The 16,355-nt window shown below is 27.8% G+C and overlaps 2 protein-coding genes across 2 annotated transcripts in view; both read left to right on the forward strand.

Annotated features, from left to right (window-relative positions):
- Positions 1–13,251, forward strand: part of LOC113370049 (dystrobrevin beta-like) — a 73,451-nt gene extending 60,200 nt beyond the window's left edge. Inside the window, exons 2-12 of the mRNA XM_026610705.1 lie at positions 9,220–9,359; positions 9,942–10,155; positions 10,279–10,364; positions 10,439–10,590; positions 10,807–10,915; positions 11,049–11,215; positions 11,284–11,411; positions 11,564–11,744; positions 12,055–12,185; positions 12,467–12,641; positions 12,855–13,251. Of these exons, the coding sequence (XP_026466490.1) occupies positions 9,220–9,359; positions 9,942–10,155; positions 10,279–10,364; positions 10,439–10,590; positions 10,807–10,915; positions 11,049–11,215; positions 11,284–11,411; positions 11,564–11,744; positions 12,055–12,185; positions 12,467–12,641; positions 12,855–13,040 (1,669 nt within the window). The 3' untranslated portion in view covers positions 13,041–13,251. The remainder of the gene's footprint in view (positions 1–9,219; positions 9,360–9,941; positions 10,156–10,278; positions 10,365–10,438; positions 10,591–10,806; positions 10,916–11,048; positions 11,216–11,283; positions 11,412–11,563; positions 11,745–12,054; positions 12,186–12,466; positions 12,642–12,854) is intronic.
- A 617-nt stretch (positions 13,252–13,868) lies between these two features.
- On the forward strand, positions 13,869–15,664 carry LOC113370829 (dystrobrevin alpha-like). Its single transcript, XM_026611514.1, has 6 exons — positions 13,869–13,893; positions 14,982–15,047; positions 15,118–15,216; positions 15,336–15,377; positions 15,450–15,523; positions 15,599–15,664. The coding sequence occupies exons 1-6, from the start codon at positions 13,869–13,871 to the stop codon at positions 15,662–15,664; spliced, it is 372 nt and encodes a 123-aa protein (XP_026467299.1).
- Positions 15,665–16,355: the final 691 nt, after the last annotated feature.

Here is a 16,355-nt window from a genome sequence, read left to right on the forward strand (position 1 = left end):
ATATATATATATATATATATATATAATTTTTCTACGAGCCGATAGTGGTTTACCTTGAGGAACTTTACTAATCACAAATGCTATTATCACTTGTATTTTTTTACAACTATTTGAATATAGTCTTCATGTTAGTAAGTTAACCAAATATAAATTTTACCACTTAGTTATTAAAATATATTTATAATATATAACATATTTATAATATTTTAAATTTAACCTAAACTGCATCGCTATTTCAGTCGATGACCTTAACCATTTCTACTGTTTTATTCTGATATTATTGCAGAAACATGTGACTTTATGCCATTAGTTAAACCTTTTGTTAAACAGGCTATTTCTGCTGCAGTTTATGTTTTTAGGTGACTTGTTTTTGCAATAAATTATCATTTATTAGAATAAACACCGTTGGAACTACAAACCGAAGTTGAAGTCGAGAACATAAGTTATTGTATTACTCGTTGTTCTAAAATTAAAATATTGCTATTTCATTACCACCGAAGATACAGTATGTATATATATATATATATATATATATATATATATGAAGTACACACATTTAATCGTTAAATGTTTTTTTATTCTTATTGCTGAAGACCTTTTTATGGATAATCAAGTTAGTTAGTCTTTGGATGTAAAGGGCTAATCATGGGTGGCTTCCATAGCTTTGATACCAAATTTTAAACTGTATTACCATTACCATATTATCCGAATGAAAAAATGCAAATTTATATATTTGCCTCTGTTGCAATCATTTAATGTCTTGGTACTATTGCAAATAAACTTTATCAATTTTTCTTTCAGCAGCATTTTTATAATCGGATTTTGATAACGCTTGAACTGCGCAATTGCTCTTCGACTTAATATAATGTAATAAAGACTCTATATTAATATCGCTATGCTGTTGCAAATATTACATATTTAAATATTGATGTCGACATCATAATTCTGTAGGAAGACTTATATTTCTTTATATTATATCACCCACATATATATAAAATTATTATACATACTATAAGACAGGGCATGGACAAGGTTTCTTGAAAATGTTTTTTGTCACAACTAATTTGCTAACAGAAAACTGCATTTAGTATTTTTAAATATACATGGAATGTTTATTCACATAATATAGGTACATTAAACTAATTTTATAACTGAAAATTAAGATGTTGTACATAATTTATAAAAAACGTAGAAATATGATTTCAAAATTCATCTTTTTGAAGCTAGATTCATGTTGTGGTCTGTTGCTCCTTGGAAAACAAATCAGGTGCACAAAATGCATGTGTCGTTTAAATTATCTTCTTTACCATCATGTATTATCTAATTAAATCATAAATAAAAGTAGTATACTGTTTATGGACAACAAACCTAATTATTACAAATAAACCTTATATTTTTTATATAGAGCCACAAAATGTTTCATACTCACTTTTTCTAACTCTGAAGCAATGACAACAAATTGTATGCTAATTATGTAACGCACATTCCGATTTCCTTCACCAATGCATTTTCTGGTAGGTCGTTTACTGTTAAATGCATTCATAACAAGGATATCACTGATTTAGAATTTTCAAGAACTTTATAATAAAATTATGCATTTGATATTACTATTGTTGCTTTTTGTCGATAAACTCTATAATAATTTATAACAATTTGATAGCCGTTTTGGAGCTGTTTAGTGACTACACATGTGTAGAAGATTATATATATATTATAATATATATATATATATATATATATATATGATGGAATAAAATCCGAAATGGTTTTATCATATTTCTTTAGACCGACGGATAAAATTTGATTATTATATTCCCTATATCGTATATCTTATAAACCCACGCCAATGCAGATGGCTCATATGGCTTTTCTGGTAACCAATATCCAATACAATTTTACTCTTGGGACAAAATCTAATAATATAAAAACGAGATAAAGTATCAAAACTTTAGTTTATCAATCAGCAAAAAGTATCTCATTATGAAATAATAATTTGTAAACCTAAACATAATATGTAAAACCATTTTCACACAAGTTATTACTTTTTTATGGTAATAATAATAATGATGGTAAATAGTAACATATGATAACGGTTAAGAAATATTGATTCTAATTATGACTGCAATTTCTGATTTAAATCTGTATTTGGTTTGTGACTACTTTTTCACTTACATAAACCATTTTATTTGTATTATTATCTAAATAATATTAATAATAGAAACACAAAATGCATTACTTTTTGAATGGTTATGTTTTCCCATAAAAAGAGTCGTAATATTGCGTGATGATGGTTTTCCGTTCTTATAGAAAGTTCTATAATTCGTTTAGGAATCGTTTCAGTCGATATCAAAACTCCTCATTTTCAGTTTCGAGGAGTGTTGCTGCACATATACGTTATAGCATTTATTCTCACCAGAGTCGAATTTCCAGTCATGTCTAGAAAAGAAAAAAATTAATATAATAATGGAAATAAAATATTTTACTTGTATATAGCTTAAACATATGATAAAACAAGAAGCAATCTCTCGAATCTCTTCCAAAATAAATTAAATAACTATTTCGTTAATTTTTGTGAAAACGATTTCGCGAAAACAGTTTTGTAAAAAGCCCAATACGGATCAAAAGATATATAGAGATATATATAATTTTTGCTTGAAATTTAGGAGCCTGACTCGCCGAGACCATTTTAACGGTTATAAATCATTATGCTAAAAGCTTATATCTTATATTACTGGAATACACTGAAGTATGTATTTTGATCCGATTTTTGTTTTCACTAATCTGCTAATTAGCAAGATATAGCAAGAAATTTTACTCTACTTTTTTATCTGAAAATTTCTTGTAAACAGTTTATTATTTACTTATCAAAATTTGGTGTATCAGTCTCTAAAGAACCTAGTAGTTCTCACAATCACAAAATAAAACGAAAAGATGTTTTGATGATTGAGAGATGATTTATTACCTTTACCAAAAATACTATTATTTCATTTGGATCTTTATTATACTAATTTTCTAATTATTTTATTGTAAGAATTTTTTCTCTACTTTCATATGTCTAAGCAAACTCATATCAATAGTATCAATTTTATCAAAGTTTGGTATACCATTTTTTTAACTAAGGAAATTTGCTTCCCAATCAAACGTGATAAGGATTCAAAGATGCCAAAATAAATGAGTAAAACAAATTTTGAATGCCAAAACGCCAATAGGGGGTTTGATAGAAAATCACAAAATAACACACGAGGGAGGGCAGGGTCTAGTAAGATACCACGTGTATTTGTTTTTTACCTGAATTTAAAAAAAAAAACAGAAATTTTCAAAAAAAGATCCAAAGTTTTACCATTATTTCTAGGTACTAAAATACTAGTAATCTCTGGTGGTGGAGGGAGGGTGTTTACACATTACACCATATATTACCAAGGGGAAGGGAGATCCAAAAATCCTTAGAAAACTTAGAAAAAATAAACTGCCCACAATATACGATGAACACAATATACGATGAACACAATATATGATGAAATACGAACACATTCAGACAATTACAAAAGCCGCATTGAGGATCATCCAAACCAACTTGATAGGGAACGAACTTTATTTGTTGACCATTTTAGGAAATACATATGAAATAAATGACTGAAACAAATTTTGAATGCCAAATCGCTGATAGGGGGTTTGACAGAAATTTACAAAATAGCACATAGGGGAAGGCAGGATCTAGTAAGATACTACGTAATTTTGCCTGAATTTAAAAAAAATCCAAAAATTTTCAAAAAAGATCTAAAATTTCACGATTGTTTCTAGGTACTAAAATACTTGTGATCTTTGGTGGGGGAGGGAGGTTGATTTCAAATTACATCACGTATCACCGAAAGGGAGGGGGGTCAAAAATTCTTATAAATCGATCACATAATCACCTTGAACACATAATTAGGTTGGAGAAAAAGAAATCCATTATTTTTTTGGTAGATGGTTTTATTGATAGATTTTTCGTAAAGTATCGATTAACCAATTTCAGATTTATGCTCGTTTGAAAGGTGATATTTTGCAGTAAAAAAATTCTTTTGCTGTTTTTTGTTTGGTGCATTTAGTTGTGAGTTACAGGGTGATGAAAATGGAAGTGAACAAACAGAAAATTTGATACATTTTACAGGTTTTTTTTGACAAGGGCGAAATGCAACGCAGGCGACTAAAATTGTGAATGTGTTTATGGTTTCGATACTGTAACAGCCTATTATGTGCAATTTTGGTTGCATAGGAATTCTTGATATAAAATATGCACCTCGCACAGGTAGGCCGGTCGTCGAAAATGTCTATAAATTCAGAGAATTGATCATAGTTGACCGGCATGTTAGCAGTTGTAACTCGTATAGGAGCCAAAAATAGACCCTAAAACAGTTTCAAACCAATAAACCAAAACTTTAAAGGACTTCCCCAATAATATATGAAATAAGAACACATTCAGACAAATACAAAAGCCGCCTCGAGGACAATCAAAACCAACTTTACAGAGAATTGTTTCACTTGTTATCCATTTTAGGACAACATGTAAAATTACTACATAATATCAAAAAGTTCTTAACATTTGTATTATTTAAAAAAAATGTACTATAGACCCCTAAGGTTATCAGATTTGAAAACTGTCATGGTGTTACAAATTTCTGATATTTCTATTTCTACTATCCAAATCTGAATACGGGCGTTATCGTCTACTCCTTGGGTATCTTCTTGGCGTGTTCGAAACCGGATTCACCGTTGGCGCGCGCGGCGTATTGATCTGACGTCAGTAAAACCCCGGAACTACTACTACCCTTACAATGGCTTCCCCATACCGCCCTTGCGGAGATACAGCACCTGATGCAACCCCCGACCGGAACGGCACGTAAACGTAATAGGTAGGCGCGTGTTGGGCCCGCTGTGACCCATTTGACGTATTGGTGTCTTATCAAATGACTTAACGCAATGCGGGAATGACTTGAATGGAAAAACGGTATCGATAATGGTGTAAAGGGTCACGTCAACCAGGAGGAAATGATTTATTTTTTTACATAAAACATTGCTAATGAGAATTTTATATTAGTTTATCAAATTATTAATTCATGATGTTTTTTAAAAATATTTTGAATTATAAATGCAAGTAATGGATGCTCTTTAGTTTTAATGTAACTTTTGTAATATAAAGACTTAAATTATTAACGTATTTGCTTTTTGTTTACAGTACGTAGAGTAGGGCGGGCACATAGGTCCAATTTGACTTTGAGCAATTATGTTGTGAAATCCAAACCAACTATATTACAACAAATTACACATATATAACAAACAACTATATGTTCTCTGTTTAGTAAAACTCTCAAAATTCATTGTAGAAATATGTATTTTGTTGTTTTTCAATTATTTGTCACCTTATCCATTTTACATCATATGTGGGGTAAAATGGGACTGCCAGGGGTCCAATGCCTTATTTTAAATTTTTAAAGAAATTTTACGAAATAATAGCTAATTTATTCAACTCATGCAATATATATATATATATATATATATATATATATATATATAGATCAAATTTAAAAAAAATGTATCCGCACACACACACATACTACATTTTTTCTAAGGTATGCCAAAATATTCAGAAACCTTTGAAACGTAAAGATATATAAAAATTTTCATTTTCGATTTTTTTGCGATTACTATAATTTACCCTGCGGGAAGTTAATTATAAAAAAAGTTCGTGGAATTTTTTTATAGAAATAACATTGTATACAACGATCTGCAATTTTGTCAGAAATATTCATCAGCAGAGTCAGATTATTTAACTTAAAATTTGGAGCCCTATTTGCTCGAATCATATTTATTTTATATTTCATATTCTATATTTATTTATTCGTCTGTATATGATACTGCCCTTTACTCATTATAGTAAAAAATTACCAATTTTATTAGACTGAAACGATTAGACTTTAAAACCAATAAAAATTGAAGAAAAAAATTATAATAATATGGCAGATTGTATGAATTATGATAACACAATTTTCCGGATTTACAATTGATTAATTTTTTGAGATTCTTTTTACTGTAAGAAATTCTTTAAATATCCGAAACTTTCAAATCTCTAACCTGAGAAATATAAAATAAGGGCAGTTTCGAAAAGAGAATGAAGTATAGAAATAACTGTGATGATATAAATCTTAAATTATGAGAGTTAAAAAGGGATTGTTAGGATAATTTTGAAAAAGATTATAGGAAAGTAGGGGAAAATGTTGAATGAATAAAAGTATCAAATATTTTTTATAGGCAGTATATTAGTAAAGTATTATTAGATACCAAAATCTGCATGTTCACAAATATCGTAGAAACATTGGGGTTTTAAAAATTTTACTATGGTGCTGTGGAATTCACGATCACTTATTTTTGTAACCTGTAGTAGCAGTAGATTAAAAAGTTGTGCTTTAAATTATTAAAGTCAGTTAAAATTTTAGAGATTGGTCCCTTGATTTATAGTTGAGTCCCTTGATAGTTTTGAGTGAATATTTTCATTACATTTATTTAAACTTCAGCTAAGTTCAATAATCAATTTTTGCAAATTCCTGCTTTTCTTATTTTTATTAAACCCTATATTTTAGCTCAAATTTTACAGATTGTGCAAAAGCTCTCCCAACATCGAAATTCACTTCCTTTACTTCAACAATAAATATAATCGCCAGCTGTTAGAACTTACATGTCTACTTCAAATATTTCTTATAGTTGGACGTGTGTGCCAAAAATATTCTTATTCCTCAAACCATCAAATAGTAAAATCTTTTCGTATCACTCGATTCATTAATACATCAACGCATGTTAGGTATATAATATGTATTTTACGTATATGAGATCATCATCAAATCAAATAGCTTCCGTGCGCTACATATGTTTGTGCTAACGTGTTATTCAGATTCCTCAGCTCATAAATCAATTACTTTAATAGTGTTTATATAGCAGAGTATTTTATATTTATTATTCGAGTTGGGTATTGAGTGATATGTGTTTTGATTATAAAGCAGATCAAAGAATACACTTGAGAATTTGTTAATACAGTATTGCCTTTAAGCAGCTATTCAAGTATCTATTTATCAAACTGAATGAAATGAAATTGATCTTATTGTTAATAGTTTGAATAGTTAGTCATCAGCAAACTTTAAATTATTATTTACTCGAGTTTAATTAACACAAATATTGATTTTTGTATATAGGGAGTTTATATCTGCGACATTCAATGAAAATATGGGATTGGGTATAAATCTTCTTGAATATCTACTACCAAGATTATAAATTTACTACAATGATTTTAAATTGAATATTCCGTAAAATTCTAATTTGTGAGATATCTTTACCATTTCTAAAGGCCCAAACGCTTCTGATCTCTCCTGTAAAAGTTTCTTTAACATTAAGATAAAAAGTGAACAGCTTATGAAAACAAAGTTTCAAACTTTACATGAAGTTTACCCGATATTTTATATTAAAGCCTGGCTTATAAAAATCGAAGAGACAGTACTCCAAAGCTAGTATTGCAAATACTTTGCTATTTTTATCATTTTACTTTAAATTCTTTTAAATCAAAAGTAATTCAAATAAACAGATGCAATGTTTATCATTCTGAATGCAAGAATAATATTTTCTGCACTCGTAAATGTACCCAGAATAGATTTAATTGTAAAATGACTCACAATCAGTATCAATTCAAGATGTGATTTGTGAAGATTTTTCTTAATCATGCAAATTTGATAAATAAATGGTTTTTGTTCAAAGCGCTTTATATATAATGAATATTATTAAAAACATGAAGTGATCTGGCTATTTAGAATATTTATATTTAAAATACACTTTGCACTTCGAACAATATTTACAATTTACATCCTTAGCGTTATATGAACAATTAACAAATATACATTATATATTGTTATTAGCCCTTTAACTATTTGTAGTTTGTTCAAAATATTTTAATTGAAATGTCTTTTTGTAATTAGAAGGTTCACCTTTAATTGCACTCGTCGTTTAGACGTCGTCTTGTGCAATTAAGAAATTAGTTCAGCTTAGTTACTACAAATTAAGTTCGGAATCTTTTAATACTCTAAAAACTTCCAAGTCAATCGATAGCATCCAGTGAGTCATGATCTTGGCAAAATTTATTACAAATGTAATTTATATATATCAAAACATTATGCAATATAATAAGCACGTTATATTTGATACTACTAGCAGTTATAGTTATTAAATTTGCTGATTGATAAATTGATAAAACTTTGATTTGTTTATATTTTCAGTAAAAAAATGTAATGAACATTATCGACTATACAATACTTTTACAAAACAAATTACATATATTTTGTTATAAATTTGTTATTTGTAAAATATTGAGACCTACAATAATCTGTACTGTGGTCATTATATGAAGTTTTTGTATAATATTATTTAACGTACATATTTTACAAATCTGTTATATAAATTAATAACTGTAATAATAAAACATAATCTAAATTATCTATTCTTATATAGATATATTAATAACTTATAAGCAATTAATGAATGATCCGTTATGATATGAAAAATCAGTTGCATCATATCCAGAAATGATCACAAATCACTGCAAAGACATTGTTTCCGCAATATCTGTAATACTTTATTATTAGACAATTAACACCGTAATCGCCACGATACTATATAAAAAAATCACATAGGCCATGATACCTTTATTAAATTATTTAATTGAAAATGTATCAAGAAAACTTATTTGTTACCCCCCAAATCGCGTATATCAGTCATATATGTCTGACGTGGCTCATGCAGAACTTTTTAGCGTCAGTCACATATGCCTGACATGGCAATTAAAGGGTCAAAGTCAAGATACATTTGTTCCTAATTAGTAGCAAGTTTCCTAACAAAATTCACTTGAGATGTTATTTGCATATTTCACAAATCTGTTATCTAATAACAGTAAAAATAAAAATAATAATAATAATTTTTAATAAATATATTAATAGTTTATAAACAATTAATGAATGATCCACAATAACATAAAAAATCAGTTACTTCATATCTAGAAATGACCAGATCCATAAGGCACCTAATGCCTTTAGGTACATATGTATTTAGAATTACATTTTTATTATAACTGTACGATGTGGAAAATTAGAGAAGTTAAATTATGCAATTCAAAATTAATAAGTTTTTATTTATCTTTTTCTCCAGGATGCAATCACAGCAGGACCTGACCGTGGACGCGCGGTTGCAGATGCTGCACGAGATGCGCAATCTTGGCTACGATCAAATTCGTTTTGCTTGCTACAGGACGGCTTGCAAATTACGATTCGTGCAAAAAGCTGCAAATCGTGAGTATGACTGCAGTTTTTGCGACAGCAATCAGTAATAGAATCAGAAAACAACTATTGTTTTTAAATGCTTGTGTAAGCTGTTGATGTGGAGGTTGAAATCAAAATCAAATTAATTGAAACCAGCAAAATTAAATAATTGAATCTCAATTGCTACGATGTTATTGTTTAAATATTGCTACACAATCTATTATTGACTAATAATTATACCGGTGACGCAATATCACAATACATTTTTGATTTCAACGATTGCTATTTCATTTTTTATTTGTCTTGATTCCATCACTAATTCTATTTCTTTAAAATTAGTTAATGATTTTTTTTCATTGACTTCGCTTACTTAGAACATTTAGCCACCTACAACATTTCATTATTTTATATTCTATATCATCTTTATATTTTCTATACTATCTATACTATATCTTCTTATTTTTAGCATATTCTATCAAATCTTTAACTTCTTTGCAACTGATTTGTTCTTTTTTCTTTTTTCTTCTAAATCTGATCTTCTCGAATTTTAATCTTGCTTTTTCTTTCTTGAATGTTTTGAAAGTCATAAATAAGAATTAAAATTCTTTTCAGTTCATATGGTGGATATTTGGAATGTCATAGAAGCATTTCGTGAAAATAGTCTGAACACATTAGATCCACAAATGGAAGTCAATGTATCACGTTTGGAAACTTTGATTTCTTCACTGTATCATAATCTAAATAAAAGATTACCACCAGCAAGTCAAGTCAGCGTCGAAGGCTGTGCTGGTTTACTCCTAAATTGGTTGTTAGCTGCATATACAAGGTAATAATTTATAAGGTAAAATAAGGTTTATAATTGTTTAAATAATTATTTTATAAAAATTACACGTACTTATTAAAATATGTATAAAATAATTATGTATGTAATGTTTTTTTTATATTTTAGTGATAATGTTGGTAAGATCCGAGTGTTTTCGATAAAAGTAGCATTAGCTACAATGTGTGCTGGTAAACTAATGGATAAACTAAGATGTAAGTAAAATTTCAAAGTAAACAAAAATGATGAAACAAATTTAAATTATCTTACTTTAAAATTTTTCTCTTAGATATATTTTCACAGATATCAGATGGAGCAGGACAGTTATTACCTTGGCGTCTTGGTGAATATTTAAGAGAAGTTCTAGCTCTTCCAGCAGCAGTTTATGAGTCTCCTTCATTTTCATACAGTGATGAGGCGATGAACTCAATGCTTCCACAGGTAAATATAAATCGATATAAATTTTACATAGAAACTTGAGAGTACTTAATTTAATTATCACGAACCTAATAAATATAATTAGTACAACGCGATGCTATTTTGTGTTTTATATTATACTCTTATGATATCTTCAATGTAAACTTTTTGATTAAACTCCGTTTAATTAAACTATTGTTCTGAATTCATTATTTACAGTATATATTAATATTTTATTAGGGTTCCAAAGTTACAGTAAATGATTTCATGGATACAATGATGAGTGATCCAGGTCCACCTTGCTTGGTTTGGTTGCCATTATTGCATCGTTTGGCAAGTGTTGAAAATGGTAAATGAAATCTAATATTTTTTAATTAAATTAAGCTTCTACTTAGTACATGCAAACACAAGATGTTCAATGTGAATGATTGCTTATTGTGATATTAATGGTTGTACTATTAAGATAATATTATTTATTTCAGTTTCTCATCCCACTGTCTGTTCAGCGTGCCAACGAGAGAATTTTACTGGTTTCCGATATAGGTGTCAAAGATGTCATGGATATCAACTTTGTCAAGATTGTTTCTGGAGAGGAAAGGTTTCCAATGGACATACCACAGATCATGAAGTCAAGGAATATTCTAGCTATGTAAGTGCTTACGATGAGAGTTGTTTGAGAATAAATTTTATTTACATTATTATTTTAATATATTTCAGAAATCACCTAGCAAACAAATAGGCCATACTTTAAGAAAATCATTCCGTTGTGTTCCCGAAAAGACTAAAAATAATTTGCCAAGATTTCCTGATCAACCGGAAAAGACTCTTAACTTATCACATATTGTGTATGTATAATCTAACATTATGCATTTTTTTATTGTTACTTATTTACAATATTTTATCATTGTTTATATAAATTATTGGATTTGATGAAATGCTTAAAATACTATGACTTTATAGCCTTATTGCTGTAGTAATCTGAAATATAATATTTTAGGCCACCTTCTCCAGTGCCCTGCCATACTGGTTTTTCAGAATTTAATGATGCACCCACCGGACCCCCAGAACCACCAAGTGCTCGTTCTCTTACTCTCGATAGCAGAACAATGACTCTGGACGATGAACACAAACTGATTGCTCGATATGCTGCACGTTTGGCCCAAGAAAATAGAAGCATGGTAAATTAGATTTAATTGTTAATTGATTAAATATTGTTGGTATTGGCAAATTTATTATCATTTGTTTTGATTATCACTTGTTTTAAAATAATTGAGCTTCTATAAATTTATGAATTTTTGACCATTTCATAATTTCAATGATATTGTAATATTATTGATTGGTAGACTGATCTCAAATAATTACTATAAGACTATAAGAATTCTCAAATTGTGTTTTTGGAAAAAGGTAATAAACAGTAAGTAGGTACATGTTATAGTCAGTATTACTGAAAAATGTAAATCTTTATTTTTATCTAATTGAATTTTTCAGCGAGGATCCGGGCAAGCTTTAGATCGTTGTGATTCTGGCCTGGGTTTAGACGGATCAAGAGCTCAACGAGAACTCATCACACAACTTGAAGTTAAAAACAGAGAAATAATGCGAGAGATTGCAAGGTTAAGGTATATTAATACCATTTGCTTTTATATTTTGCTTTTTTTGTTAATGTTTTTGTCATTTAATTTGCAGAGAAACTTTTAGTATTATTTATATTCTTTTTTTTCTTTTGAGGTCAGTATGAAACACTTTCAGATAAATATTCTTCCTATACAGCTTGTTTTTTTAGAATATGTACACTAGGTTAAATTATATTATCAATTTTATTTTAGCTTCACATTTTGTTATTAAAATTTTAATCTTTTAATGTAAGTTTTTGATATATTTGTTGTCCACTAAATTTTAGACGTCAACAAGAAATTGAAGGATCTGGTGGTGGGACTAGAGAAAGTCCTGCATTGGTGACTGAATTAAGAGCTTTAAGATTGAGAAAAGGTGAATTAGAAGGACATTTAGGTGCTCTACAAGAATCTCGAAAACAACTTATGGGTCAGCTTGAAGGACTTATGAAAATGTTGAAGGTATTTTTATAATAATAAATAGAAAACTATTAGGTTCATATGTAATAAAAATATAAGTTTTTAGATAAAGTTTACATGGGTAAAACCAAAAACGTAAAAATTCTAAAATAATTTTTAATTTTATTTTGTTTTTTAAGAGGACATTAAATGAAAATTAAAACTTTGAAAACAAGTAGTGTATTATAATTTATGTTCTTATGTTTTTTACTATAGACACATCAAGCATCACCAAGATCTACTCCAAATTCAAGCCCAAGATCTGCCAAATCACCTCCAATTCCAACAACTGGCTCAGTTCCTTCACCTGCACCAACCAGATCAGCACCAGCTACACCAGCCGGAACGTTAACGCAAGTTGCACAACAAAATACAGGTGTCACAGTTAAATCAATTAAATAATAACAAAGTTGATGCTTAACAGTTTTTTGTGAAGCTTTGGTTAATGATGAATGTGTTTTCCATTTATTTTCTTTCGAAAGATTTTTATTAATTTATTCTTTGCTTGTTTTGCTTGTCCTACCCCAACAACTATTTCTTTATTATCCACTAATTATTTTTTAATTTTTTAAGACTGACGTTTTATCTTTGACTTTCATCCAGCAATATACGTCCGCGAAACATTGGTTGTGAAATCTTTTGTACTTTAATTTTTAAAAAACTATCTGAAGCAACTAATCATTGTTAATAAAGGAATTTGCTCAATGCAGTTTTGTTATCATTCAAATATTTGTATATTTATTATTATTTTATTATGAAAGTCGTTTGCACCATATTTAGTTTTTTGTCAACAAGTAATTTACATTTGATGAGCACAACATTTGGAATTTGTGAAATGGTTTTATTATTGAAACAGTATGTTCAAAACAACTGTTTGTTTGCTAGTTATTAAGTTGTTGTTTGAAGAATTTATATATTTATTATTATTTTATTAAATAAAATTTAATGCACTACTTCGTTTTTATTTTTGATATTATTTCCCTCTTTAACTTTATCTACTGTGTGAAATGCTTCTAGTAGTTTGAAGTTCTATGTCGTTTTTTGTGAGATTGACTGTTTTGTAAAAGATCTTGTACTTTTTATATAGCCTGAAGAAATTAATTAGTAAACATTAAATGACATTGACTAATCAATATGCCTGCTTGAAGATTTTTAATTTATTGTTCTAATGAAAAATAATTTACTATTTGTCCGTCTTTATAATACTGAATACAAATTAATAAATCAAAAATGGGTTTAAAAGACCTATCATATCGTAAGTGAAAATAAATTGAACATTACGTCACTTAATTATTTTCATTCAATCAAATTTCTGATATAAATATATTCAACGTTTTTAAGACTAAATGATATGAGCTTTAGGGATTATATGTTGTAAACTGATGATCGAGGTAGTTATATCTCATAAAGAAAAGCATAACAATAAAATGAATTTTTGTTAGAAAATAATAATACAAAGGTTTTGTAGAGTAACAATTTTTAACCGAGAAACAAAAAGACTAAAACTTCTATTAAATTCAATAAATTTCCACCGATTTTAATGCATTTTATTCTGATATTATTACTATTGAATTTACTAATTAAAGTTATAGAGTTTACGTTGATATTAATGCTATTTAAGTTAATAAAATAAGTTAGTCAATAATATTATAGTTGTATCTAATATTTTATGGCATTTTAATTAAAAATATATAAATATGTTACATCGATAATTTTAAATACTTATTATAGCTCTGTTCAATAAATTTGAAGGCAATAACTTGTTTTTATTCATCTTTATTTTTTTTACAAACTATCTAAAATAAAATGATTCATGTACAATTTTTTAAAAATAGATTATTTTGCATTTATAAACCTTGAACCCTGTGTTGATGATTGTATATATTTATAGTGTTTGAAAAAGGCTATTAATATATATAAAATTGTAGTTATTGTTATTTTTGATGTTGTGTTTCATATTTATTGTAAATTGAGCATGAAAGTTTGAAGTGTATTGGATTGATTTTTATCAAAAAGTATTGTTTTTTTATTTTATTACGTTGTAATAAATGTCAGACTAAAACTATTATTCTATATGTATTACACGATATATTTATTCATTTATCAGCGAAAATAAAAAACAAAACTAATAATTTTAAAATAGGCAATTTAGTCAATAAGATTTTTTTCAATAAGTAAATGGTTAAATTTAAAACTTTTATTGCTTTTTAACTTTTTTCAGAAGACTTTAATTTTATTTTTTACAATTTAGTTTGATGTATAAATTCAATATTCAAATCTATATTGTATCGAACATACTTAATATCAAAAATTATTTTTTCATAATTCAATAAATTTGTCTAGCATCTGATTCGTTAGTTGGAGTTCAAGGAGATGTTCGATCAGCTTTTGGATCAAACAATGCTATAGGTACATATTTTAAATTATAATTAAAATTCTATATTTATTCACTATAATCAATAATTGATTTATCTATTAGCAAATGGCTCGCAACCTCGAAGTCTTCGAACTGATCTATTATTTGCTGCTGATTCTGTTACAAACGCTATGTCAACCTTAGTAAGAGAACTTAATTCAGGTAAAAGATAATATTTAAATATTTAATTAAAATGATAATCAATATATATATAATGCTTTATTATACTCGCTCTTATTATTAATTATTGATTGACTTTATTATTACTTTTCTTTTTGAAGGTTCCGATGATGAAGACTCTCAAAATATTCGTAAACCTCTAGGTAATACATACATATTTTAATTACTTTATAAATATTATTTTCTAATAAATAAATATTTTTTATCCATTTCAGATTACAATCGAGACTGTGACAATGATTATTCACCAGTTTCACATTTGTCCAAAAATAGAATATTGACGGGAGAGGTATATATCTTATATATAAAATATAGCATAACTACTTAATATTTTATTTACTAATTTTTTATAACAATTTAGCAGTTTAAAGATAATCAGGCAGATAGAAATAAATCTGGAAAAGTTGGTCTTGGAAATGGAACACAATAAGAAATGTTATACTATATATACTTATATGTTACAGTACTTATATCATTGTATTATATATAAATTATTGATTTATAAGTTAATAAAAGTTATAATAAACTAAAAAATATAAGTTGTTTTTGATTATATTAACAAGCTTCAATTAACTTCCCGAAGAATGAGAATGGTATGATTTTGCCAAAAAATCCGACAAGCTAATTTTATGTTTCTTCGACGATTTAAGTCAATCTCAATTGAGACCAAAATTGAAAAAAGTATGTAAATCAATTTTTTACTTTCGTCCAAGTTTTCTCAAAAACTGCAGCACCGATTTCAAAAATTTTAAATTTGATGAAACTCGATAAGAACTCGCTTTCCGAAAACTGAAAAAAATGATTTTTGAGAGTTTTAAATAAAAAAAAATGATTTGAAAAATTTAATTTTTTTATATATAGATTTTTTCGGAAAGTTTTGAACTTTTTTTAAAGCAATCACACTGCGTAGCTGTTTTGGAGACTATATATCGAAACATGTATCGTATATTGATACGGAACCCATAAAAATATAAACAAAATTTGTACTTATTATTAAAATCTCTATAAAATGTATCTGATAATATGATGTGCATATCTGATGATCAGTGGCGTCGGAACCGTGTGGGCTGTGTGGGCTTGAGCCCACCCATGATTTTTGATGGGCGAAACCGCTGGGACTT

The sequence above is a fragment of the Ctenocephalides felis genome, unplaced genomic scaffold, assembly GCF_003426905.1.
Source record: "Ctenocephalides felis isolate EL2017-DRISC unplaced genomic scaffold, ASM342690v1 CF-g0.4_SCAFFOLD_01492, whole genome shotgun sequence".
Lineage (NCBI taxonomy): Eukaryota > Metazoa > Arthropoda > Insecta > Siphonaptera > Pulicidae > Ctenocephalides > Ctenocephalides felis.

Coding starts and splice junctions, on each gene's coding strand:
- LOC113370829 (XM_026611514.1), top strand. CDS start 13,869: ATGGGTTTAAAAGACCTATCATATC. Junction 13,894..14,981: donor TTTAAAAGACCTATCATATC/GTAAGTGAAAAT, acceptor AAATTTGTCTAG/CATCTGATTCGTTAGTTGGA. Junction 15,378..15,449: donor AAATATTCGTAAACCTCTAG/GTAATACATACA, acceptor TATCCATTTCAG/ATTACAATCGAGACTGTGAC.